Source organism: Oncorhynchus gorbuscha, linkage group LG08, assembly GCF_021184085.1.
Source record: "Oncorhynchus gorbuscha isolate QuinsamMale2020 ecotype Even-year linkage group LG08, OgorEven_v1.0, whole genome shotgun sequence".
NCBI classification, from domain to species: domain Eukaryota; kingdom Metazoa; phylum Chordata; class Actinopteri; order Salmoniformes; family Salmonidae; genus Oncorhynchus; species Oncorhynchus gorbuscha.
The window spans coordinates 11,121,114-11,147,031 of NC_060180.1; the positions used below are offsets into that span (position 1 = coordinate 11,121,114).

The 25,918-nt window shown below is 41.4% G+C and overlaps 1 protein-coding gene across 3 annotated transcripts in view; it reads left to right on the forward strand.

The window, feature by feature from the left end:
- Window positions 1-22,638, forward strand: part of LOC124040736 (probable E3 ubiquitin-protein ligase HECTD2) — a 37,146-nt gene extending 14,508 nt beyond the window's left edge. The window contains exons 9-22 of one of the 3 annotated variants that reach the window (XM_046357826.1): window positions 427-575; window positions 883-1,006; window positions 1,683-1,779; window positions 1,926-2,033; window positions 4,543-4,675; window positions 5,336-5,424; window positions 8,703-8,861; window positions 10,332-10,406; window positions 14,931-15,018; window positions 17,378-17,484; window positions 21,384-21,499; window positions 21,736-21,758; window positions 21,870-22,013; window positions 22,294-22,638. In XM_046357826.1, coding sequence (XP_046213782.1) covers window positions 427-575; window positions 883-1,006; window positions 1,683-1,779; window positions 1,926-2,033; window positions 4,543-4,675; window positions 5,336-5,424; window positions 8,703-8,861; window positions 10,332-10,406; window positions 14,931-15,018; window positions 17,378-17,484; window positions 21,384-21,499; window positions 21,736-21,758; window positions 21,870-22,013; window positions 22,294-22,361 — 1,480 coding nt within the window. In that variant the 3' untranslated portion in view covers window positions 22,362-22,638. Of the gene's footprint in view, window positions 1-426; window positions 576-882; window positions 1,007-1,682; window positions 1,780-1,925; window positions 2,034-4,542; window positions 4,676-5,335; window positions 5,425-8,702; window positions 8,862-10,331; window positions 10,407-14,930; window positions 15,019-17,377; window positions 17,485-21,383; window positions 21,500-21,578; window positions 21,759-21,869; window positions 22,014-22,293 lie in introns of those variants that run through there. The other 2 variants (XR_006839779.1, XM_046357825.1) reach the window with 2 other exon arrangements.
- Window positions 22,639-25,918: the final 3,280 nt, after the last annotated feature.

Below are 25,918 nucleotides of genomic sequence, written 5' to 3' on the forward strand. Positions count from 1 at the left end.
GTGCAGTCTGCAAAGTGTCTTAAAGCCTCACCCCTGCATGGATTATAAAACATTTATTATTATAAACCATGTGTTTGTTTCACACTAACACAGCCCGCAGTTATGAATAGGGTTTGAGTAGTGAAGTATTTGATCTTCATAGAGGTGACTACCACCCAGCCTGTATCCAGTTTGAGTAGGCATTACACAGTCTCTCCCTACACGCTGTCACACCCAAACACTACCTAACGTTCACTCTGGCCTGTGATAATCTAAACGGTGTGTGTGTGTGTGTGTGTGTGTGTGTGTGTGTGTGTGTGTGTGTGTGTGTGTGTGTGTGTGTGTGTGTGTGTGTGTGTGTGTGTGTGTGTGTGTGTGTGTGTGTGTGTGTGTGTGTGTGTGTGTGTGTGCGCGCGCGCGCGCTTCCTGGTCCTCGCCCCTCCCCAGACTGTCTCCAAGGCGTTTCAGGCAGCTGGTGGAGCGTTTTCTTCACTTCATCTCCACTCGTCTGTTACCTGCTCCTCCTGATGAACTGCCCCCTCTGACCAGGTGTTCCTGGTGGATCCCTGCTGCCACCAAGGTCCTCGCCCTCTTCAGTAAGTCATGTCCACAACATCAGAAACAGGGTATTTTACCCGGTGTACCCCTGGAGCTGTTCAGTGGATTCTGGGTAACCCCACAGTGCTACAATATGAGCCTGTGTTATCCAGTATGTGCTGTAAAACCTGATACACATACCAGAGACAAAGTGGTAGGGGTGGGTTCAGGTGCTGTCAGGAGGGCCGGAGGGGTGACATGGTTTTTCATGCATATAGAATCTCTACCTAGATTCTATCTCGGGTGTAAAGTCATTTAGACATGTGTAGATAAACTCTAATGCCCTTGTATCCCCTGTCCCGCCAGATGCAGCTAACAGCATATCCACGCCTCCTATCATGTCCTTCACGGACTTCTACAACATCACCTTGGACCACATCGACATCATGGAGCAGTACCGCACCTGGCAGAGCCACGGCAACTCCAACAAGTGAGTCCCCAGTTTACAGGATCAACACTCGGATCCCATATTCAGGGTCCAGTGTTTTTCCTAATCAGGACATTTTCTGAGCCCTTCTTATAGGCCATAACTTATTGGTTAAACATCTTCCAATTCTGAACATAGTTAGGAAGTCCTGCTGGGAAGATTGTAAACCACAGCATGTCGTTTTCCCATTTCCCATATCAGCCAGTGATTGACAGCACATGGTACTGAGAGCAGAACACACGGCACATTAGATATACTTCTCATAATCTGCACATGTTTTTCCTCTCTCCCTGTGTGTCCGTTCCAAGTTTTTGATGATACAGCTCCCTCTTGTGTGCCATACATCATATGAACAGCTAAAAGTGCTAATGCAGCGCTACTGAAGGTTAGCCTTCCCCAGCTCTTTTCTCGCTGTGACAACCCTCAGTGGAACAGCTCTGTGAGTCAGAGCCGAAACTCAAAACGGAGCACATCACGCCTCCATATGGTGTGACCGTCAAGGGACACATATTATGGAGAGAGAAGGATATTGCACAATGATTCCTGTTTCTAAAGATGGAACTGATTGTGGAGCAGTCCAGAGACTGTGGGCTACTCTCTTCCTCTTTCTGGAAATCCTAGGGGGTCCATATTTTATAATCTTCTTCCCAAGTGCATTTTTTCTTCTTCTCCTCCTCAGGTTCTCTTTCTGCCAGTTCCCATTTATCCTGTCAACGGTGGTGAAGAAAGCCATCATCCAGAGAGACTCAGAACAGCAGATGATAAGCATGGCCAGAGTGAGAGACAGCCTATTATCTTCTGTCCACCTTCCTCTATCAACACAGTTGTCCCTGAGCTGTGAATGAACTGAGATGCATATGATGTACAGTGACCTGCATTCATATTAAAACCTTTTCGTTATGTGTTGTTTCTCTCTCTCCAGCAAAGCCTGGTGAACAAGGTCTCTCGCAGGCAGAGAGTGGACATGAACCTGTTGTTCCTCAACATCAAGGTACGACGGGCCCAGCTACTCAGTGACTCATTGGATGAGGTAAGACCTCCTAACACATCTAGCGTTGGGTGTGGTCGAGACGTTGTTGAAACACTGTCCTCTGTAAATAAATATATATTTATATCAGTTGAAGTTGGAAGTTTACATACACTTAGGTTGAAGTCATTAAAACTCATTTTTCAACCACTCCACAAATTTCTTGTTAAGAAACTATAGATTTGGCAAGTCGGTTAGGACATCTACTTTGTGCATGATACAAGTAATTTTTTACAGACAGATTATTTCACTTATAATTCACTGTATCACAATTCCAGTGGGTCAGAAGTTTACATACACTAAATTGACTGTGTCTTTAAACAGTTTGGAAAATTCCAGAAAATGGTGTCATGGCTTTAGAAGCTTCTGATAGGCTAATTGACATCATTTGAGTCAATTGGAGGTGTACCTGTGGATGTATTTCAAGGCCTACCTTCGAAATATGTGCCTCTTTGCTTGACATCATGGGAAAAAGAAATCAAATCAAATTTTATTTGTCACATACACATGGTTAGCAGATGTTAATGCGAGTTTAGCAAAATGCTTGTGCTTCTAGTTCCGACAATGCAGTAATAACCAACGAGTAATCTAACCTAACAATTTGACACAAGTGTAAAGGGATGAAGAATATGTACATATTGTAGCGATGAGACAAGATAGTAACTACAAATAATTGGATATCCCGAAATTGGAGAGAAAGGGGGTAAAAACAAAAATGGGGGAAAAAATAAATATATATATGTGTACATAAAAATATATGAATGAGTGATGGTACAGAACGGCATAGGCAAGATGCAGCAGATGGTATAGAGTACAGTATATACATATGAGATGAGTAATGTAGGGTATGTAAACATTATATTAAGTGGCATTGTTTAAAGTGGCTAGTGATAAATTTTTACATCAATTGTTCCATTATTAAAGTGGCTGGAGTGGAGTCAGTATGTTGGCAGCAGCCACTCAATGTTGGTGGTGGATGTTTTAACAGTCTGATGGCCTTGATATAAGCTTTTTTTCAGTCTCTCGGTCCCAGCTTTGATGCACCTGTACTGACCTCGCCTTCTCGATGATAGCGGGATGAACAGGCAGTGGCTCGGGTGGTTGTTGTCCTTGATGATCTTTACGGCCTTCCTGTGACATCGGGTGGTGTAGGTGTCCTGGAGGGCAGGTAGTTTGCCCCCAGGCACTACTGGATATAAGAGCAACGTCAACTCACCATCATTACGACCAGGAATACGACTTTCCCGAAGCGGATCTTCTGTTTTGCCCACCATCCAGGACAATGGATCTGATCGGATCCAAACCAAAACAATGTCGCCGTAAAAGGGGCAGACGAAGCGGTCTTCTGGTCAGACTCCGGAGACGGGCACATTACGCACCGCTCCCGAGCATACTACTCGTCAATGTCCAGTCTCTTGACAACAATGTTGATGAAATCTGAGCACGGGTAGCATTCCAGAGAGACATAAGAGACTGTAAATCATCCAGGACCTCGTCAAACCGCTCAGGAAGGAGACTCATTTTGTCTCCTAGAGATGAACGTACTTTGGTACGAAAAGTGCAAATCAATCCCAGAACAACAGCAAAAGGTCTTGTGAAGATGCTGGAAGAAACAGGTACAAAAGTATCTAATCCACAGTAAAACGAGTCCTATATCGACATAACCTGAAAGGCCGCTCGGCAAGGAAGAAGCCGCTGCTCCAAAACCGCCATTAAAAAAAGCCAGAGTACGGTTTGCAACTGCACATGGGGACAAAGATCATGCTTTTTGGAGAAATGTCCTCTGGTCTGATGAAACAAAAATAGAACTGTTTGGCCGTAATTACCATTGTTATGTCTGGAGGAAAATGGGGAGGATTGCAAGCCACAGAACACCATCCCAACCGTGAAGCAGGAGGTACTGGTGTACTTCACAAAATAGATGGCACCATGAGGTAGGAAAATGATGTGGAAATATTGAAGCAACGTTTGACCCAAGTTAAACAATTTAAAGGCAATGCTACCAAATACTAATTGAGTGTATGTAAACTTCTGACCCTCTGGGAATGTGATGGAAGAAATAAAAGCTGAAAAAAATCATTCTCTCTACTATTATTCTGACATTTCACATTCTTAAAATAAAGTGGCGATTCTAACTAACAATCTTTCCTTGGATTAAATGTCAGGAATTGTGAAAAACTGAGTTTTTAAATGTATTTGGCTAAGGTGTAAACTTCTTACTTCCAAGTGTGTGTGTGTGTGTGTGTGTGTATATTATAAAGAAATATATTATAAAGAAATGTATACTTTATTAAGTTATCTGGTTCTAATGGTGATAGAAAGGACATAACACTACAGCACAGAGCCGTTAGTGGACCCATTGCTTCACCTTCTAAAGCCCATCTGGTATTTTGCTCTGGAGGTTCTGTCACCACGGCTTGATTTGGAAAACCTTCCTGGCCATAAAACGCAAGGTTTGTGTCTACCCTCCTCCCCTCCCCCTCCCCCTCCACCCCTCCCTCGCCTTGTCCAGCTGAGCAGGAAGAGAGCAGACCTGAAGAAAAAGCTCAAGGTCACTTTCGTAGGAGAGGCGGGGCTCGACATGGGCGGCCTCACCAAGGAGTGGTTCCTGCTGCTGGTTCGACAGATTTTCCACATTGACTATGGTGAGACATGGAATGCAGGACAGAATATATTGGCCTCATTTAGAAACTTTCACGTAGAATCCATATATTGCTTAAAACCCATGCAAGATTAATCAAATGTTTCTCCCTCTCAATTGAGATACTGGAAGAAATGGAAAGCAAATCAGCTTTTATTAAATCTCAGCAGAATTAGAATATTATCCATAAAGCCATTCTCACACTCCCAATAAAAACCTAATTACTGTGAAACACTGGCGTGAGCTTGTTGCTTTTGGAGTCATTGAGTCTCTCCTTTTCTCTCAGTCCTCCAAGCCCAGTTATTCTTTCCATAGATATATTTTCAGAGATGCGGGCTGCTTGCCTAGACTATATGAGAACTGTGCCCACTCATTAAAAACGCGAACAAACCCATCTACACTCAAGTTTTTTTTCTTGTCTAAAAGTTAATGTTAGGCACAATAATGTTTCATGTTTGAAGGTCAGAGTTTTCATCTGGTTAAGGAAACTGTTGAATGCACCTGTGAATGTTTTCGGTCAACTTTTAGAATACTACTATATATAATATTATTAGACGAGACATTGAACAGACGTTTGTGTTACATTAGGCGTTTGGAGGGGTTTTCCCAGTCCCATTTATGCTCCTTTCACTGGATTATATATCAAACTTGTTTGTTTTTTCAGGCATGTTCACCTACTTGAAGGATTCCCGTTGTCATTGGTTCAGCAGCTGGAAATGTGACAACTACTCAGAGTTCCAATTGGTCGGGACTGTATCCTTTCATTCCTAACCCAGGAATTACTGTGTCAACGGTTTCAGATATGCAGCAATCTGCACCACACACACAGATGAGGTAGTGCTGGAAAACCACACTGGAGAAACTGATACTTAATGTATTTGCGATGCTATAAATCAGTCTAACCATTGCAATATATGCTTATTATCTATATTTAATAGGACTTGGATGAAATTTTCACTGTATTATGTAAACCCATTTTGCCAGACATGAACAATAACAGAATCTTCATGATATAATGTTAAGCATGAGGTTGTTCCCTGCATTCAATAAGTACGAGATACGAAAAAGTAACATTTCAAACCACTGAACATAACATTCCTAACACTCCTGAGATAAAGCTGATCTGGACAGCTGGTCTGTCTATATATTAGGATGCCAGCGTCCACCAAATCATCATATTGACCTAGGAATGCCGTTACATTCATATGTCATGTCAGTGTAAGCCAACGTAATCTGACAACTTGTCCTCACTTAACCCACTGTACATTCCTATTTATCTACGAGTGTTAAACCTGTTATGTTTTAGTTAACATATTTATTACATATACTTATTGTAAACAGCCTGGAGTGGGCAATATCCTTTATCTGTAAAGACCTCATGGAGAACTCATGACTCCAAGGGGTGGGCAGTCCTCTTCTGGCTGTTCCGGGTGGAGATTTAAAGGGATAGTGTGAGATTTTGGCAATTAAGCCCTTTTCTACTTGTTCAGAGTCAGATGAACTCATGGATACCATTTGTATGTCTCTGCGTGCAGAACAGGCCAAGGGTTATAGATCTGAGACTACATCTGAGGCCTCTGAATCCCTCTCCTATTCAAGAGCTCAAGGCAGTAAAAGGCGGCCTGTCAAATAAAAGCCAGATGGATGAGAAAGAACCCTCTTATAGCTCACAGACGTTGATACGGATGGTGGATCACAGCCACTTACCTCTGAGATTTGTTTACACTGAAATTGTGTTTCCATGATGTTAGAGTTGTGCTTTGCATGGTGCAGAGACAGTGCACACTGCATGCTGTTCCTACTTTGTGCATGTTGTTTGTACACTTTGCAGTAGTCTTGTGCTGGAATTGAGCCTGCATATTGCTTTAACTTGCAATGGTATGGGTAGAGACACGTGTTGCAAAATGAGACTACAGGGACAGGTTCAAAGGAAGAGATTATTTTTCAAACTTTTCCCTTGTTGCAAACACCATTCTCTACCAACTGAGCCACACGGGACCACTGGCATTACCGCTCTGAGCCACACTGTTGTCTTGGCATTGCCTCTCTGATTACCCCCCCCCCCCCCCCCCCCCCCCCCCATTTGCCTCATGCAGTGTGACATCTCCTTCGCATAGAGTTGATCAGGCTGTGAGAAGTTGCTGGATATTGACGGGAACTGGAACACGCTGTCGTACACGTCGATCCAGAGCATCCCAAACTTGCTCAATGGGTGACATGTCTGATGTGTATGCAGGCCATGGAAGAACTGGGGCATATTTATCTTCCAGGAATTGTGTACAGGTCCTTGCGACATGGGACTGTGCATTATCATGCTGTAACATGAGGTGATGGCTGCGGATGAATGTCACGACAATGGGCCTGAAGCCCATTGAAGATCTCGTCACGGTATCTCTGTGCATTCAAGTTTCCATCAATAAAATGCAATTGTGTTTGTTGTGCGAAGCTTATGCCTGCCCATACCATAAATCCAGCGCCACCATGTGGCACTCTGTTCACAGCGATGACAACAGCAAACCGCTCGCCCACTTGCCATACACACTGTCTGCTATCTGCCCGGTACAGTTGACACCAGGATTCATCCATGAAGAGCACACTTCTCCAGCGTGCCTGTGGCCATCGAAGGTGAACATTTGCCCACCGAATTCAGTTACGACGCTAAACTCCAGTCAGGTCAAGACCCTGGAGAGGATGACGAGAATGCAGATGAGCTTCCCTGACACTGTTTCTGACAGTTTTTATGGAAATTCTTTGGTTGTGCAAACCCATAGTTTAATCAGCTGTCCAGGTGGCTGGTCTCAGATGATCCCACAGGTGAAGAAACTGGATGTGGAGGTCATGCACTGGCGTGGTTACACATGGTCTACGGTTGTAAGGCCAGTTGGACATACTGGCCACCCAATACTTGTTTAGTAGAGAAATTAACATTAAATTATCTGGCAACAGTTCTGGTGGACATTCCTGCAGTCAACACTGCACATTTTAGTGGCATTTTGTCCCCAGCACAAATCACCTGTGTAATGATCATGCTGTTTAATCAGCTTCTTGACATGCCACACCTGTCATGTGGATGGATTATCTTGGCAAAGAAGAAATGCTCACTAACAGGGATGTAAGCAAATCTGTGCACAGAATTTGAGAGAAAATAGCGTTTTGTGCATATAGAAGATTTCTGGGATATTTTATTTCAGCTCATGAAACATGGGACCAACACTTTACATTGCATTTTATATTTTTGTTTAGTGTATTTGCCTTCAAATTCCCCAAAATAACGTTGTGTGAAGCTCCTTCCCTCAGTGTTGCCTAATATTGTACGGTGAGATTTCCAACCGTTGAAGCACTTGGAAAGCCAATGACATTAGAGTTTCAGAGTAGGTGTCAGTGTATTTCCTTCACTACGGCAACCCCATTGAATTTCTCACGGTTCTGTGAGTGTGAAAGCGTGTGCACAAAAAGTGTGTATGTGTGCATGTCTTAGAGTGTTGTGCGTGTCTGTGCAGTTTGCATACATGTGTTTGTGTGCGTACTCTTGAATCCAGGCACCCACTCTACCTGCAGTTAACACATTATACAGTGATCTTTGTGTGTGCTTTAACTCTGAAATACATCCAGAATAGCTTCCTCATTTGGAGGCAATATGGAGACTAGGCAGCTAGGAACGTGTTTGCGTGCATGCGTAGGTGATGGAGAATTAATGGGATAAATGTCCTGTCCACCTGCTGGGTTTTGTGGGGAAGGGGCGGTGGCTGACGTAGTCTGAACACACACAGTAACACAATGTAGTCATTTACTCTGTCTTGGTGTAATTTAGAAACATTCTTCGTGCAGTCTGGTCTCTGTGTGCTTACTGGGCATCAGCCCAACATTCACAGTCGTATGGTACTGTACGTTATGTTCAAGTTTCCTGTGTTATTGTGTTGCACTAATACATTCATTAATATAAGACACTGATCCTGCTTTGGTGAACACTGATCACCTAAAATGGCCTGATCTGTCTGTGAATCAATGTCTGGTCCTTGACTCTGTGCCAGCTCATGGGTCTCGCTGTGTACAACAGCATTGCTCTGGATATCCACTTCCCTCCTTATTGTTACAAGAAGCTCTTGACTCCACCCATTGTGCCATGTGACCAGAATACTCCCATCGGCATGGCAACTGCCACCCTGGGCGACCTGCAGCAGGTCATGCCGGTATGTCTTCTCTGATTGGTTCATCTGAAGCACAGCATTTAGAGTAAGACATGTACTCATTAAGGATAGGCATCCTCAACAGTACGTCAGTCAGACCAGTGAGGATCACAATACCCTTTTTAACCAGCTGGGGGAACCACAGTTTAGCTTTTCTTTCTTTACTCCAAAATGTTTTGCTTTGGGCTGGATCCAATCTCTGAAACTCATCTGAATTCATAAAAATGTATCAGTATTTTACACCTTTCATTCATTTTGTCCAATGTGAAATAACTCTATGGTCTCTTATTCTAAAATGTACACACCCATTGCTGAGATGGTGTTTCTCTGTGTAAGAATTTGCTTTTAATTGTTAAACTGTGCCAGATGTTTGCCTCCTACTTTCTTGGGGCTTTGTTCATAGTTTCATAAGAGTGGGGCGTTGTTCTCTGCCCTGTCTGTCCTAAAAAACCTTTGTTTTAATAACACTGTGGCTTTGATGAAGCAGGGTGGCTGACCTGGCATACTCCCAGTGCCACAGTAATGCTGCCCTGGCTCCCTTTGGGGCATGAAAGGCAGGCACAGCCATGCCACTATACCACTGATCAGAGACTGTGCCTTCATCCTATGTAACTGCTTTGCAGCTGGGCTGATTCAAGAAGACGGTTGAAAGTCGCTTTGCTGTACAGTCCCATCTGCAAAGGCAATTGACCTATTGCTAAGCACCGCCTCCCTTGATTACTATTGCAATCTCTGACAATTTTTATGGGAAGCCTATTTCCCCGTATGAACCACTGGCGAAATCTCAAACTGTGTTTTTAGTATATAATGAAATTAAACACAGATTAACCCATGCTAATTAGCAAACTCTCGGGTATGTTGTGGTGGACTGTCATTACAATTGCTAAATGGGAACCTGGTAAAATCGTTTGTAGTGTGTCTAGCCATTGAATGTCTCGGAATTCACTGTCCGCGTGTAGCCAAAGCTACTAACCATTTTTCGAGCTAACTAAAGCTCTCAAATCATATCCTGATGTCGACAGCAGATGAGAGTTGTATTAATAACATGGCTGACTTAGCTAGCTAACACACATTTTTAGAAAACTGGCTAGCTAGCTAGTGTTAGCAAAGTTGGGTAGTCAATGAGAGTCTAGCAAACAATGTAACAAAAGTATAATTTCAGATTTTTAAAAATACTCCAACAGACTCTGCATTTCAGGAATCACAGTACCCCTGGTGCACTGTTCAATTATCTAACCAATAGTTTTTTGTTGTTGTTAAACTTAATTTTTCCCACTGCCCTCACTGGCTTACATGTGTTTCACGTGTGTTGAATGGTTTGAAAAGCTGATTAGCTTTAGAACAGAAGCTTGCTAACATAACATGCTTATTCATGCAGCACAGACAGTAATACATGACCCATGTCACACTGTGTGCAACGTACAGTCCATTTGAAAGGAAATAATAAAAGTGACAAAGTATTTGTTATTTCAGGATCTGGCTCATGGGCTTGGAGAGCTGCTCTGCTATGAGGGCAATGTGGAAGAAGACTTCTATCTGACCTTCCAGGTATGGACGTCTCCTATGTATTAACAGTGCAAGGCCAACAGTGCACTATTGAACTGGACACATTGAGCAGGACAAGTTCACCAAATTGCCCCAGTGAGAAATATGTCATTAAAAAATGTACATATATCAAAAAAAGAAAAGGATCAATTAGTTTGGCTAACGTGTTCCCCAAACCTTCAGAAGGTTTTGGCCTCACAAGGTTTTAATTACAGACTCCATCAAGATGACCAGGAGCTAGGCCTCCCGGGTGGCGCAGTGGTCTAGGGCACGTAAGAATGGGCAAAACGAGTGACCCAAGCCGCTGAGCGTGGGACGATCGTCAGGGACAATATTCCAGTATCTCAGAAACGGACCGCCTCATGCGCTTTTCATGCACGTCAGTGTCTAGGGCCCTCAAACTCAACTCTTCACGTCGAAGCCAGTTCCACTGCACTTTTTCATTGTTGCCTTCTAATCAGGGACAGATTTTCTACCTGGGAAACCAGGTGGGCTCAAATAATTGTCAGGTAGAACAGAAAAACAGCAGGCCCCCGAACCTCGTAGGGTAAAAGTTGAATATCCCTGGTCTAGGGTTTCCCGAGAATGGTGCGACAAAACCATCCAGTAGGCAGCAGTACTGTGGGCGAAAACAGCTAGTTGATGAGAGGTCAAGAGTGGCATTAATCGTGCAAGCTAACCGGCGGGCCACAAACAGGCAAACAACGGTGCAGGTACGACAGTGGTGTGCAGAACGGCATCTTGGAATGCACAACTCATCGTTCCTTGTCATGGGATGGGCTATTGCAGCAGACGACCACACCGGTTTCCACTCCTATCAGCTAAAATCAAGAAGAAGCGTCTCCAGTTGGCACTTGATAACTAACACTGAACAATTAAGGAGTGGAAAAACATTTCCAGGTCCGACGAATCCCCATTTCTGTTGTGTCATAGTGATGGCAGAGTCAGGAGTTGTTTGTTAGCAGCATGAGTCCATGGCTCCATCCTGCCTGGTGTCAATGGTATAGGTGGTGTAATGGTGTGGGGAAGGTTTTCCTGGAACACATTAGGTTCCTTGATACAAATTAAGCAACGATTCCACGCCCCGAAGAATTCAGGCTATTCTGGAGGATAAGAGGGGTCCGACCCGGTACTAGATGTGTGTACCTAATAAACTGACCACTGAGTATATCATATAGACATACAGTGAGTTCGAAAATGATTCGTACCCCTTGACTTTCCACTGTTAGACTTATTCTAAAATGGATTGAGTAAATGTTTTTCCTCATCAATGTACACACAATACCCCATAATGACAAAACAAAAACAGGTTTTTCACATTTTTTTGCACATTTATTAAAAAACAGAAATACCTTATTTACATACAGTACCAGCCAAGTTTGGAAACACCTACTCATTCAAGGGTTATTTATTTGTACTATTTTATACATTGTAGAATAATAGTGAAGACGTGAAAACTATGGCATTCTCTCAAACAGCTTCACCTGGAAGGCTTTTCCAACAGTCTCAAAGTAGTTTCCGCATATGCTGAGCACTTGTTGGCTACTTTTCCTTCACTCCGCGGTCCAACTCATCCCAAACCATCTCAATTGGGTTGAGGTCAGGTGATTGTGGAGGACAGGTCTGATGCAGCAATCCATCACTCTACTTGGTCAAATAGCCCACACAGTCTGGAGGTGTGTTGGGTCATTGTCCTGTTGAAAAACAAATGATTGTCCCAACAAGCGCAAACCAGGTGAGATGGCGTATCTCTGCAGAATGCTGTGGTAGCCATGCTGGTTAAGTGTGCCTTGATTTCTAAATAAATCACAGACCGTGTCACCAGCGAAGCACCATCACACCACCACCTCCATGCTTCACGGTGGGAACCACACATGCGGAGGTCATCTGTTCACCTACTCTGTGTCTCACAAAGACATGGCAGTCTAAAATTTTGACTCATCAGACCAAAGGACAGATTTCCACCAGTCTAATGTCCATTGATCGTGTTTCTTGGCCCAAGCAAGTCTCTTATTATTATTGGTGTCCTTTAGTAGTCGTTTCTTTGCAGCAATTTGACCATGAAGGCCTGATTCACGCAGTCCTGAACAGTTGATGTTGAGATGTGTCTGTTACTTGAATTCTGTGAAGCATTTATTTGGGCTGCACCATTTTAAAGATAAACTTGTTGTTAACGATGAAAGCACACCATCTGATTATGTTAGGTCAGTACCTAGTCACAGAAAAGCACAGCCATTTTTCCAGCCAAAGAGAGGAGTCACAAAAAGCAGAAATATAGATAAAATTAATTACTAACCTTTGATGATCTTCATCAGATGACACTCATAGGACTTCATGTTACACAATACATGTATGTTTTGTTCGATAAAGTTCATATTTATATCCAAAAATCTTAGTTTACATTGGCACGTTACGTTCAATAATGTTTTGCTTCCAAAACATCCTGTGATTTTGCAGAGAGCCACATCAATTTACAGAAATACTCAAAATAAACATTGATAAAAGATACAAGAGTTACGCATGGAACTTTAGTTGAACTTCTCCTTAATGCTGTGTCAAATTTCGAAAAAGCTTTACCGAAAAAGCACACCATGCTATAATCTGAGTACGGCGCTCAGAGACCAAAACAAGCCATACAGATATCCGTTATGTTGTGGAGTCAACAGAAGTCAGAAATAGCATTATAAATATTCACTTAGCTTTGATGATCTTCATCAGAATGCACTCCCAGGAATTCCAGTTCCACAATAAATGTTTGTTTTGTTTGATAAAGTCCATCATTTATGTCCAAATACCTCATTTTTGTTCATGCCATTTGTTCACAAATCCAAATTCACGATGCGCAGGCCAGACGAAAAGTAAAAATATTCCATTACAGTTCGTAGAAACATGTTAAACGAGGTATAGAATCAATCTTTAGGATGTTTTTAACATAAATCTTCAATAATGTTTCAACCCGAGAATTCCTTTGTCTTTAGAAATGCAATGGAAAGCAGCTACCTCTCACGGGAGCACACCTGAATGCGCTCAGCGCCTTCTGGCAGACCTCTTACTCAATCAGCTTTCATTCTCTCCTCCTTCGCAGTAGAAGCCTCAAACAAGGTTCTAAAGACTGTTGACATCTAGTGGAATCCTTAGGAAGTGCAATCGGACTAAATTTACACTGTATCTTGGATAGGCAAAGAGTTGAAAAACTACAAACCTCAGATTTCCCACTTCCTGGTTGGATTTTTTAAAATCAGGTTTTTGCCTGCCATATGAGTTCTGTTATACTCACAGCCATCAATCAAACAGTTTTAGAAACGTCAGAGTGTTTTCTATCTACTAATAATATCTTAGCTTCTGGGCCTGATTAGCAGGCAGTTTACTCTGGGCACCTTATTCATCCAAGCTACTCAATACTGCCCCCAAGCCATAAGAAGTTTTAAAGTAATGATGGACTGTTATTTCTCTTTGCTTATTTAAGCTGTTCTTGCCATAATATGGACTTGGTCTTTTACCACATAGGGCTAGCTTCTGTATACCACCCCTAACTTGTCACAACTGATTGGCTCAAACGCATTAAGAAGGAAACAGTCTACAAATTAACTTTTAACAAGGCACACCTTATAATTCAAATGCATTCCAGGTGACGACCTCATGAAGGTTGGTTGAGAGAATGCCAAGAGTGTGCAAAGCTGCCAGCAAGGCAAAGGGTGGCTACTTTGAAGAAAAGGATGGCTACTTTGAAGAATCTCAAATATTTGTTTTTAACACTTTTTTTTCTTACTACATGATTCCATATGTGTTATTTCATAGTTTTGATGTCTTCACTATTATTCTACAATGTAGAAAATAGTACAAATAAAGAAAAACCCTTGAATGAGTATGTGTGTCAACTTTTGACTGGTACTGTATGCCTTATAACAATTCTAACTCGGACAGTTCCTTGGACTTCATGGTATAGTTTTATGCTCTGACATGCACTGTCTACTGTGGGATCTTATATAGACCGGTGTTTCTTTCTAAATCATGTCCAAACAATTGAATTGGCCACAGGTGGACTCCAATCAAGTTGTAGTGACATCTCAAGGATGATCAAAGGAAATTTGGAGTGTTCTAGCAAAGCGGTGTGAATACTTACAGTATGTGAATGAGATTTCTGTATTTCGTTTTCAATATATTTGCAAAAATTGCAAAAACTCTTTCATTTTGTCATTATGGGGTATTTTGTATAGGTGGGTGAGGGGAAAAAATCGATATAATCCATTTTGAATTCAGGCTGTAACACAACAAAATGTGGAATAAGTCAAGGGGTATGAATACTTTCTGAAGGCACTGTATCATATGTTCTATATCCTTTATTCATCAGCTGAGTTCAACACCAGAGCAAATACATTATCTATACCTCTGGTTTCTGATTATAGAGGCTATTTTTAAGCCCACATGTTTACCGTAAGTGAATGTTGACCATAAACTAATAAGCTTTGGCCTTTCCCAAGAAATCCACTCATCATTTTAAGTTAGTGACTGTATCATTATATCTAGGTTTTCCAAGAGGAGCTCGGGGTGGTCAGGTCCTATAACCTGAAACCTGGAGGTGACAAGATTCCAGTCAACAAACAGAACAGAAAGGGTGAGTAGGCCTATACTGTAGATTAATATATGAAGGGTAGACATACATGTACAGGACCACAGATGTGCTTTGTTTTGTTCCATCCCATCTCTAACGCAGCTGATTCAACTAGTTCTGTTCGTCAATTTAGACCACACCACAATAAAATCACATGTCGGGCCTCCGGAACCACATTTCTGTTAGAAAATCGGCGATGTGCCATTCACTTTAAGCTAATTCACCTTTCTGTGTATTTGTCTGTTCCCCATGTTATGTCACAATTCTCCTCTACCTGATGTCTAGTCAACTTACCCTCTACATACAGTGCATTCGGAAAGTATTCAGATGCATGAATTTTTCCCACATTTTGTTACGTTACAGCATCATTCTAAAATTGATTAACTCGTGTTTTCCCCCTCATCAATCAACTCACAATAACCCATGATGACAAAGCAACAAAAAAAAGCAAATGTATAAAATATATATTTTTTTTTTGAGTACTTGAGTGTGATATTAAAATATATACATATATATTATACATTTGCTTTTTTGTGGCTTTGTCATCATGGGGTATTGTGAGTTGATTGATAAGGGGGGATAAAAATGAGTTAATCAATTTTAGATTGATGCTGTAACGTAACAAAATGTGGAATAAGTCAAATGTTTTGAATAGTTTCCGAATGCACTATATCGACCTCTATCACTACACTATCCCTGCACATTGTTAATAAGGTATTGGAACTGACCCTGTATATACAGTTGAAGTCGGAGGTTTACATACACTTAGGTTAAAACTCATTTTTCAACCACTCCACAAATTTCTTGTTAACAAACTCTAACTTTGGCAAGTCTGTTTTTCAATTTCATTTTTCAACAATTGTTTACAGACAGATTATTTCACTTATAATTCACAGTATCACAATTCCAGTGGGTCAGAAGTTTGCATACACTAAGTTGGCTGTGCCTTTAAACAGAAATCAGCCAAGACCTCAGAAAAAAAGTCTGGTTCATCCTTGGGAGCAATTTCCAAAAGCCTGAAGGTACCACGTTCATCTGTACAAACAACAGTATAAACACACTGTACAATGCAAGTATAAACACCATTGGACCACGCAGCCATCATGCGTCTCAGGAAGGAGACGAGTTCTGTCTCCTAGAGATGAACGTACTTTGGTGCGAAAAGTGTAAATCAATTCCAGAACAACAGCAAAGGACCTTGTGAAGATGGTGGAGGAAACAGGTACAAAAGTATCTATATCCACAGTAAAACGAGTCCTATATCGACATAACCTGAAAGGCCACTCAGCAAGGAAGAAGCCCCTGCTCCAAAACCACCATTAAAAAAAGCCAGATTACTGTTTCGAACTGCACATGGGGACAAAGATCGTACTTGTTGGAGAAATGTCCTCTGGTCTAATGAAACAAAAATAGAACTGTTTGGCCATAATGACCATCGTTATGTTTGGAGGAAAGAGGGGGATGCTTGCAAGCCAATGAACACCATCCCAACCATGAAGCACGGGGGTGGCAGCATCATGTTATGGGGGTGCTTTGCTGCAGGAGGGACTGGTGCACTTCACAAAATGACGTGAATGATGTCATGAAATTAAAGCTTGGTCGCAAATGCATACAAATGCCTACCAAGCACACTTCCAAAGTTCTGGCAAAAATCAAGGTATTGGAGTTGCCATCACAAAGCCCTGACCTCAATCCCATAGAAAATGTGTGGGCAGAACTGAAAAAGCATGTGCGAGCAAGGATGCCTACAAACCTGACTGAGTTACACCAGCTCTGTCAGGAGGAATGTGCCAAAATTCACCTGACTTATTGTGAGAAGCTTGTGGAAGGCTACCTGAAATGTTTGACCCAAGTTAAACAATTTAAAGGCAATGCTACCAAATACTAATTGAGTGTATGTAAACATCTGACCCACTGGGAATGTGATGAAAGAAATAAAACCTGAAATAAATCATTCTCTCAACTATTATTCTGACATTTCACATTCTTAAAATTTAGTGGGGATCTTAACTGACCTAAGACTGGTCATTTTTACTGGGATTAAATGTCAGAAATTGTGAAAACTGAGTTTAAATGTAATTGGCTAAGGTGTATGTAAACTTCTGACTTCAACTGTAGCTTCTTACTTTCTCATGTTCTTATTTCTTATTTTATTTCTTGTGTGTTTTAGTTCTACCTTGTGTTTAGTGCTACGTTGATATCGATTACTGCATTGTTGGTTTTGGAGCTTGAAGAAATGCATCACACTGTACTTATGCTTCAATGTCACGTGCACAAGACTTGAAAACTGAAACTTGTTTGAGTATGTGTCTCAATTTATGGGTGCTTGAGTGATTTATTCAATTATTTTCTTTCTCTGCAGAGTATGTTCAGCTGTATGCTGGTTTCCTGCTTAATAAGTCAATTTACAAGCAGTTTGCAGCCTTCTATCGTGGCTTCCACAGTGTGTGTGCGTCAGACGCTCTGATGGTGAGTCGGGACTTCTCTGGGCTTTCTGTGGGGGTGGGGTTAAGGTTGGCTCGGCTCCCAGGTTCTTGGAGGGTTACAATAAGTTATTCACATCACTGTGGTCAGATCCTCCAGATGAAAGTTCTAATACAGATTTTATAGTAAGAGGAGGAGATAAGCTAATATCAATATGTGTACCTCACTGGAGGCTGGTGAGGGGAGAATGGCTCATAATAATGACTGGAATATATTCCATATATTCCATTCCAGCCATTACTATGAGCCTGTCCTCCCCAAGTAAGGTGCCACTAGCCACCTGTGGTGTGCATGCTTGCGTCTCACACATACACAATTGTATGAAGGAGTCTCTCTTGACTGTTAATGTAAATATACACAACTTCTACCTACCTGCCACCTCTTGACCCCCTCTGCTGGGGTATATTTTGCACTGACTGACATTGCTCAGATACTGTAGCCACCCTATATTGCGAAACAGGACCGTTTTAAGTGGGTCAAGAATAGAGGTGATGAGTTGATTTAGTTATTTAGACAGACTAGGGATTACGGCCTCCTGGGAAGAATGTTTTTACTTATCTCGTTACAGCAGCACAAACCTAACACAGCTGACTTCCATTGAATACCGATCAGCCAGAGACACAGCACGTGTTATGTTCTCCCTGGCTCAGACTTGGCCAGCAGGGTAGCCTCATATTTATTGATTGATTTATTAACCTTTATTTTAACAGGGGAAACAAGCTGAAAACAGGTCTCTTTTACAGTTGTGCCCTGTGATACAACAATTTAAAAAACAACACAACAATTATAAGAATTTAAAACATTTACATTTAAGTCATTTAGCAGACGCTCTTAATTAAAACATAAAAATTACAAGATGGAGATTAAAAAGATTAAAATAAATAAACTTCTATAAGAAAAACACACATTACAAAAAGCAATCACAGTTTATAATAAGAAGTTAATGTAATGTGCATTTAAACTGTCTTTCACGCACCAAAAACATCTAACTGGAGTTCTCTCTGAAATTCATTCCATGAGTGTGAAGCATGATATTCAAATACCGTTTTGCCTAACTCTGTGAATCCGGGGTATCTCTAGCACTAGCATGTCCCGTGACCGAGTCTGATACAGTGCCTTGCGAAAGTATTCGGCCCCCTTGAACTTTGCGACCTTTTGCCACATTTCAGGCTTCAAACATAAAGATATAAAACTGAATCCAATCGAGAATCTGTGGAAAGAACTGAAAACTGCTGTTCACAAATGCTCTCCATCCAACCTCACTCGAGCTGTTTTGCAAGGAGGAATGGGAAAAAATGTCAGTCTCTCGATGTGCAAAACTGATAGAGACATACCCCAAGCGACTTACAGCTGTCATCGCAGCAAAAGGTGGCACTACAAAATATTAACTTAAGGGGGCACAATTTTTCAGTTTTTGATTTGTTAAAAAACTTTGAAATATCCAATAAATATCGTTCCACTTCATGATTGTGTCCCACTTGTTGTTGATTCTTCACAAAAAAATACAGTTTTATATCTTTATGTTTGAAGCCTGAAATGTGGCAAAAGGCCGCAAAGTTCGAGGGGGCCGAATACTTTCGCACGGCACTGTAAATACTGTTTGACCACTGAATTTTTGAGTTAAAGATAATGAAGACATTTCTATAAGACCGCTTTATAGACAAGTATCAACTAGTACCTGGCCCTTCTAAAAGTCAGGGAGTCCCAGCCAACCGATGTGTGCAAAAGTTTTCAATTAGTAACAAAGCGCACCGCTGCATGATGCAATGCATCCAATTTCTTCACTACTGATGCTGATCCATGCATATATAAAACATCACCATAATCAAGCACTGACATAAGTGGCCTGTACAATTTCCTTTCTGTGCTGTGATGACAGACAAGATTTATTTCTGCAAAAACATCTTATTCTCAATTTCAGCTTCTTTACCAGCTCAGTTATACGAGTTTTAAAAGAGAGATTATCATCTAACCAAGTTATTTATAGGTGGGAACATGTTCCAAAAGACAGCCATCATGGTTAGCATTTTTCAGAGATTCAAATTGTATACTTTTGGATTGTGAAAATACCATATACTTAGTTTTACTTGAATTAAGCACCAGCCTAAGATCTACAAGTGCATCTTGAAGCAATTGAAAGTTAAATGCTTTAGTGAGTGATGGGGCTGTGGCATATAGTACTGTGTCATCAGCATAGAAATTAAAGCAGCATTTTTTTCACTGAGATACAGATATAATTTATGTATATAGTGAATAATAAAGCACCTAAAATCAAACCTTGCGGGACTCCTTTGTGAACAGTGACCAACTCAGATTTGACCTCATCTGCAATAATAGCCTGAGATCTATCACTGAGATAATTCTGAAACCATAAACATGTATCTGAGACCAACCCCAATGAGGTCAGCCTCTTCAGCAGAAGAGAATGATCAACTGTGTCGAAAGCCTTTGACAGGTCAACAAACAAAGCAACACAGTTCAACTTCTTATCCAAAGCTCTTACAATATCATTTATAACCAGTGTGGTGGCTGAGATGGTACTGTGCCCCGGTCTAATGTAGAAAATAGTAAAAATAAAGAAAACCCTTGGAATGAGTATGTGTGTCTTAACTTTCGACTGTTACTGTGTATGCTTACTCATACTGTGCATTCCTGAAATACTTTAGCTAAATACAATGGAATCAATGGAATCCATTTTTGTTCAGATTGTGAACTCTCAATAGATTTGTCAATGTATTTATCTCCTGACAGAGAGGTAAATGTAGTGTTTGTTACCTGCCTGGTAATTAAATAAACAAAATACTAATGTTGGTGGTACATATCTGTTTGTCAGAGACACTAAAGCGTCCTAGAATAGACATTCAGTATTGGTTGAAAACCTGCTGACACTGAAGAACTTGATGACCTACAGAATAGTTTGGAGTTACAGATGTAGGATCTTTAATTTGAGCCAGTTTGCTGCAGCAGGAAAATAATGCTCAGCAAGAGCAAATGTGAATAGTTATGTGGATTGTCATTCATTTTTGTAGGGGTTCACACATGTTTCGTAAGGGAAATTACAAACTTCAGAAGCTTTTTTTAAACCTCAAAATACAGTGCAAGTTTTACATTGCAAATTAAATTAAGATCCTTCATCTGTATTGTAACACACTGAGTTAATAAGTAAGATCGTTGTTAATATTGGTTCAACTCCAGGATCTGTGGCTGGTTGACTATGTTCAATGTTGGTCTGTCCACAAGTGTACACACACACACATGCACCCACTGTGGGTATGGTCTGCACCCTGCCAAGTTCCTGTATGTCTGAGCCAATCCTAAACTAGTTCAAATATTAAACTAAGATCAAATATTACCACCAAGATGTATGGTCATGTAGAATATATGCTAATCACTGTGAAGCACACATTGTAGGCCACAATGAATTTATGTGCATTGACTCAAACACAATACTGATAAAGCACTGAACTTAAAAAGATCTCATCGTATGTATTGTTGGCAATGTCAGCAAATCCCTCATGTCAGGGACCAAGTCAAAGCTCTGCGCTCAGCTGTGTGATATAAATCCCTCATCTAAAGCTATGTTTCAAACTAAGCCCTGGATGCATTGTACAATATGTGATGATACTGAATTACAGTAGACATAATGTAAGACGTTATTTCTATATCACAGGAGGTTGGTGGCACCTAAATTGGGGAGGACGGGCTCGTGGTAATGGCTGGAGCAGAATCAGTGGAATGGTATCAAATACGTCAAACATATGGTTTCCATTTGTTTGATTCCATTCACTCCATTGTAGAGATTATTATGAGTCGTCCTCCCTTCACCAGCCTCCTGTGGTTTACACTATAGGGCACTCCTTAGTGATGATGTTGTGGTTGTGCAGCTGCTGAGGCCAGAGGAGGTGGAGATGCTGGTGTGTGGGAGTCCAGAGCTGGACATGAGCGCCCTACAGAGAGCAGCTCAGTACGAGGGCTACAGCAAAGCTGACCTCACAGTACGGTAAGGGTCATGCACACAAACACCCAGTGCACCCAATCTATACAACTCTGCATACCTTTTTCATCTTTCACCTGGCCAGCAACCCCTGATCCTGCTGTGGAGTAGAAAATATCCAATATCACAAAGCCTACAGCAACAAGCCATTATGACACACCCATGCAGTGCTATAGGGCCTTTCACTCTGTTGGAGGAACCTAGAGCTGAACTCTTCATACCTCCTCTCTGGATGCCTGCAGCCAGCCAGTGCCCCCTTACAGCTGTAAGTTACTCCGCTCCCTTCCAGGCCTGTTTACTCCAGCTGAACCCCCCACCCCCCTTTCCTTACAGAAAAGTCAAGTTGGCTATGTTTTTTTCTCGTGTGTGTGTTTAGCTGTTTTTGGGATGTGGTGCTGGATTTCCCCTTGGAGTTGCAGAAAAAGCTGCTCCACTTCGCCACAGGAAGTGACCGTGTCCCCGTGGGAGGGTTGGCCGACCTCAACTTCAAGATCGCCAAGATCGACGTGTCCACTGACTGGTACTGTACAGTCATCTCATCACTCATTGCCTCTTACTCTCACATATATCCAACAATATAGAACAATATCTAAATAGACCGGCTATTATATGTTCACTTAATTAACTGGTTGACTGCAAATGCTATATGTTGAGGAGCAGCATACAGTATTGTAGAGTGTAAGTGGACAGATATTGTGTGGTGTCATTGTAATCTGTTATAATGCAGCCAGGTTTAGTGCAATGGCAACAGAAGGGCCCTTACAGTAATTGTTTAGACAGGTTATCCTTGTCTGTTTCAGGTTACCCATATCTCACACCTGCTTCAACCAGATCTGCCTCCCACCTTATAAAAGCAGGAAGGAACTGAAGCAGAAGTTAACCATCGCCATCTCAAACGCAGAGGGCTTTGGCTTAGAGTGACTCAGTCTGCAGCTATGAGATTCACAGTAAGATGAGAGTAGGTGATTCCTTTCCAAATGTACTTTAGAATTACATTCCTTCAAAAATAGAATTTGATATAGACTACATGACCAAAAGTATGTGGATTCCTGCTCATTGAACATCTCATTCCAAAATCATGGGCATTAATATGGAGTTGGTCCTGCCTTTGCTGCTATAACAGCCTCCACTCCTCTGGGAAGGCTTTCCACTAGATGTTGGAACATTGCTGTGGGGACTTGCTTCCATTCAGCCACAAGAGCATTAGTGAGGTCAGGCACTGATGTTGGGCGATTAGGCCTGGTTCGCAGTCGGCGTTCCAATTCATCCCAAAGGTGTTTGATGGGGTTCAGGTCAGGGCTCTGTGCAGGCCAGTCAAGTTCTTCCACACCGATCTCGACAAATCATTTCTGTATGGACCTTGCTTTGTGCACTGGGGCATTGTCATGCTGAAACAGGAAAGGTCCTTCCCCAAACTGTTGCCACAAAGTTTGAAGTACAGAATCGTATTGAATGTCATTGTATGCTGTAGCATTAAGATTTCCCTTCGCTGGAACTAAGGGGCCTAGCCCGAACCATGAAAAACAACCCCAGACCATTATTTATCCTCCAACAAACTTTACAGTTGCCACTATGCATTCGAGCAGGTAGTGTTCTCCTGGCATCAGCCAAACCCAGATTTGTCTGTCGGACTGCCAGATGGTGGAGTGTGATTCATCACCCCAGAGAACGTGTTTCCACTGCTTCAGAGTCCAATGGCAGCGAGCTTTACACCACTCCAGCTGACGCTTGGCATTGCGGATGGTGATCATAGGCTTGTGTTCGGCTTTTCCGGCATGGCAACCCATTTCATGAAACTCCTGACGAACAGTTCTTGTGCTGACGTTGCTTCCAGAGGCAGTTTGGACCTCGGTAGTGAGTGTTGCAACTGAGGAGAGACGCACTGCAGCACTCAGCGGTCCCGTTCTGTGAGCTTGTGTGGCCATTCATTTGAAGGGGAGTCCACATACTTTTGTGTATAAATAGTGTATTTTTGTGAGGTCAAAATGTGTATTTTCTTAGCTTGATTTGTATTACACTGTTATAAATATTCAAAACTAAGGCTTTGCTGGTTAAAGAATGTTACTTGTGTCATGAGATATAGATTGTCTTGTGAGGTCCAGGATGTGTATTTGCTGCCCGTTGATGGGCACAGCAGAATCTTTCACTTGTTTGGTAGTAATAAGAAATGTGAGCTCCTGTTTCTATGGTAGCAGTGGAACCATGACTGTGTCTGGTTGTGCGTTTGTTTATCTCTCTAACTATTACGGTAAGTAGCTTTGTGGCCTTATTTCTGCCTGCCTGGTAGACTGCCAATGTAAAGAGAATCCTTTGGTCAGAAACGTTGTGCAGAATCTTTGGTTAAACAAAGCATTATCAACATAAATCTGAAAAGTAAAAGGCACACTCATTAGCGTTATCATTTAAACAAACAGAGCATCACATGTAAGTCAAACCCAGATTGGTTGGGTAATTCAGTGTCTTCACACCTTCCTGCCTTCAACAACTTTCCGGAAGCTAATAATAGATGTTTGATACATTTATCATAGAAGTAGCCTGTGACTATGAAAGCCTCCCTTTCTAAGACTGATAGACTTGTATCTTCAACCCGTTGGCTCAAAATGATAACATCTGCTCATTAGACTGAGAACTTACCAACATATTTCTGTTTATGTTTTACTACTAATTTGCCTATAGAATTTAATCTATCACTTACTTGTCTTACAAAGTAACTAATCATAAGTCAATGTCATAGTCTGTCACATGAATGAATAATAATGCATGTTCTATTCTGACTGTAGAGCTACACGGAATGTACAAAACATTAAGAACACCTGCTCTTTCTATCACCCAAAGGACACCTAGCCAACTTGGCACAACTCTAGGAAGCATTGGAGTCAACATGGGCCAGCATCCCTGTGGAGCGCGTTCGGCACCTTGTAGAGTCCATGCCCCGACAAATTGAGGCTGTTCTGAGGGCAAAAGGGGGCATGACTCAATATTTGGAAGGTGTTCTTAATGTTTTGTACACTCACTTTATAATGTATATCTTTAGAGCAAGTCTATGATGTGTAATGTAACTGACTGTTGATGATGTTATGTTGTGTTTCTATTTATTTGTAAAAATTACTGTCTAGTCCCAAGTAATAAACTTATCTTTGAGATTTTTAAACTCTGAAATGAAGTTGTCTGATGGTAAATATTTTTTGTTGTGAATCTGAACAATCTGACAATGTGTGCAGGGCCAGGTTAAATGTCGTAGGTTGATTCCATTTGGCAGAATCTCTGAGCTGTTATCAGGCGTTGCTTTGCAAAACAGATATTGTAATTGGTTTGATGTGGCAAATGTGGCTCCATCCAACTTAATAACCCATATCTATATTTCATCCTCACACAATCATATCTGAGTTTGAACTACCACAAGTCGTAATTGAACAGGTCAAACCGGCCTGCCTGAAGAGGAGGAGCACAGAGGACTTGACACCCTAAGAGAGGGGTAGAGGAATATGCTGTAATTTTCAGAAATGGCTAATAAGTCAGGTCCCGCATTCTGACAGCTGACTGATACACAGCCAGGGTCATAGGCCACAGAAACATCATTAAAGGCCCAGTGCAGTCAAATTTGATTTCCCTGTGTTTTATATATATTTCCATAGTATGAGGTTGAAATAATACTGCAAAATTGTGAAAATTAGGCCCTTTTAGTGTAGGAGCGGTTTCAAAAGACTATCTTAAATGTCAGACTGTTTTGGTGGGATGGAGTTTTGACATGGCCAGGCAGTAAATTAGTACATAGAACAATAAGAAAGAGTTTCAAACCTCTCACTCAGACCAATCAGACAGTCCTAGCAAAATTCTTGCTTGAGAAATTGCTCTTGGCTAAGAAGCTATTTTTGTTTCTTTTCAACCATTTTAATTGAAAACCATCACAGTAAGGTGCATAATTGTTACCCAGAAATGATTTGATATTCCGATAAAAATGGCTGCATTGGATCTTTAAAGCATGTTGATGAGTGGCTTGTAAACCAGTGTCATATATAGAAAGAGAGAGTGATGAGAAGGAGTAGCATTGTCAACACAAAGTTCACGATCCACTGCAGAACACTTTGTCCCAGCAGCTTAAATCAAGTGTACCAGAATAGGAACCATCTGTGCTTACAGGGTGACCTAGGGAAATGAGCCAGATAGAGGTGTGATGAATCATTTACACGTTAGGGTGCATTGTTTAAGCAACATTTAGTACAACTTTTGAAATAACCACATACTATGCACAATAATCATAGAACAACTAAAAAAAATACTTATTAAAAAAGTACTTATTAATATGACATTATGACGATATTAACATTATATCCAACTTCAGTTGTGACTGCTCTGGGTTGTTCTCACATGATGCAGTCTAACCACAAGTTGTTGTGATAAAGCATAGACTTAAGTCCCAGGAAT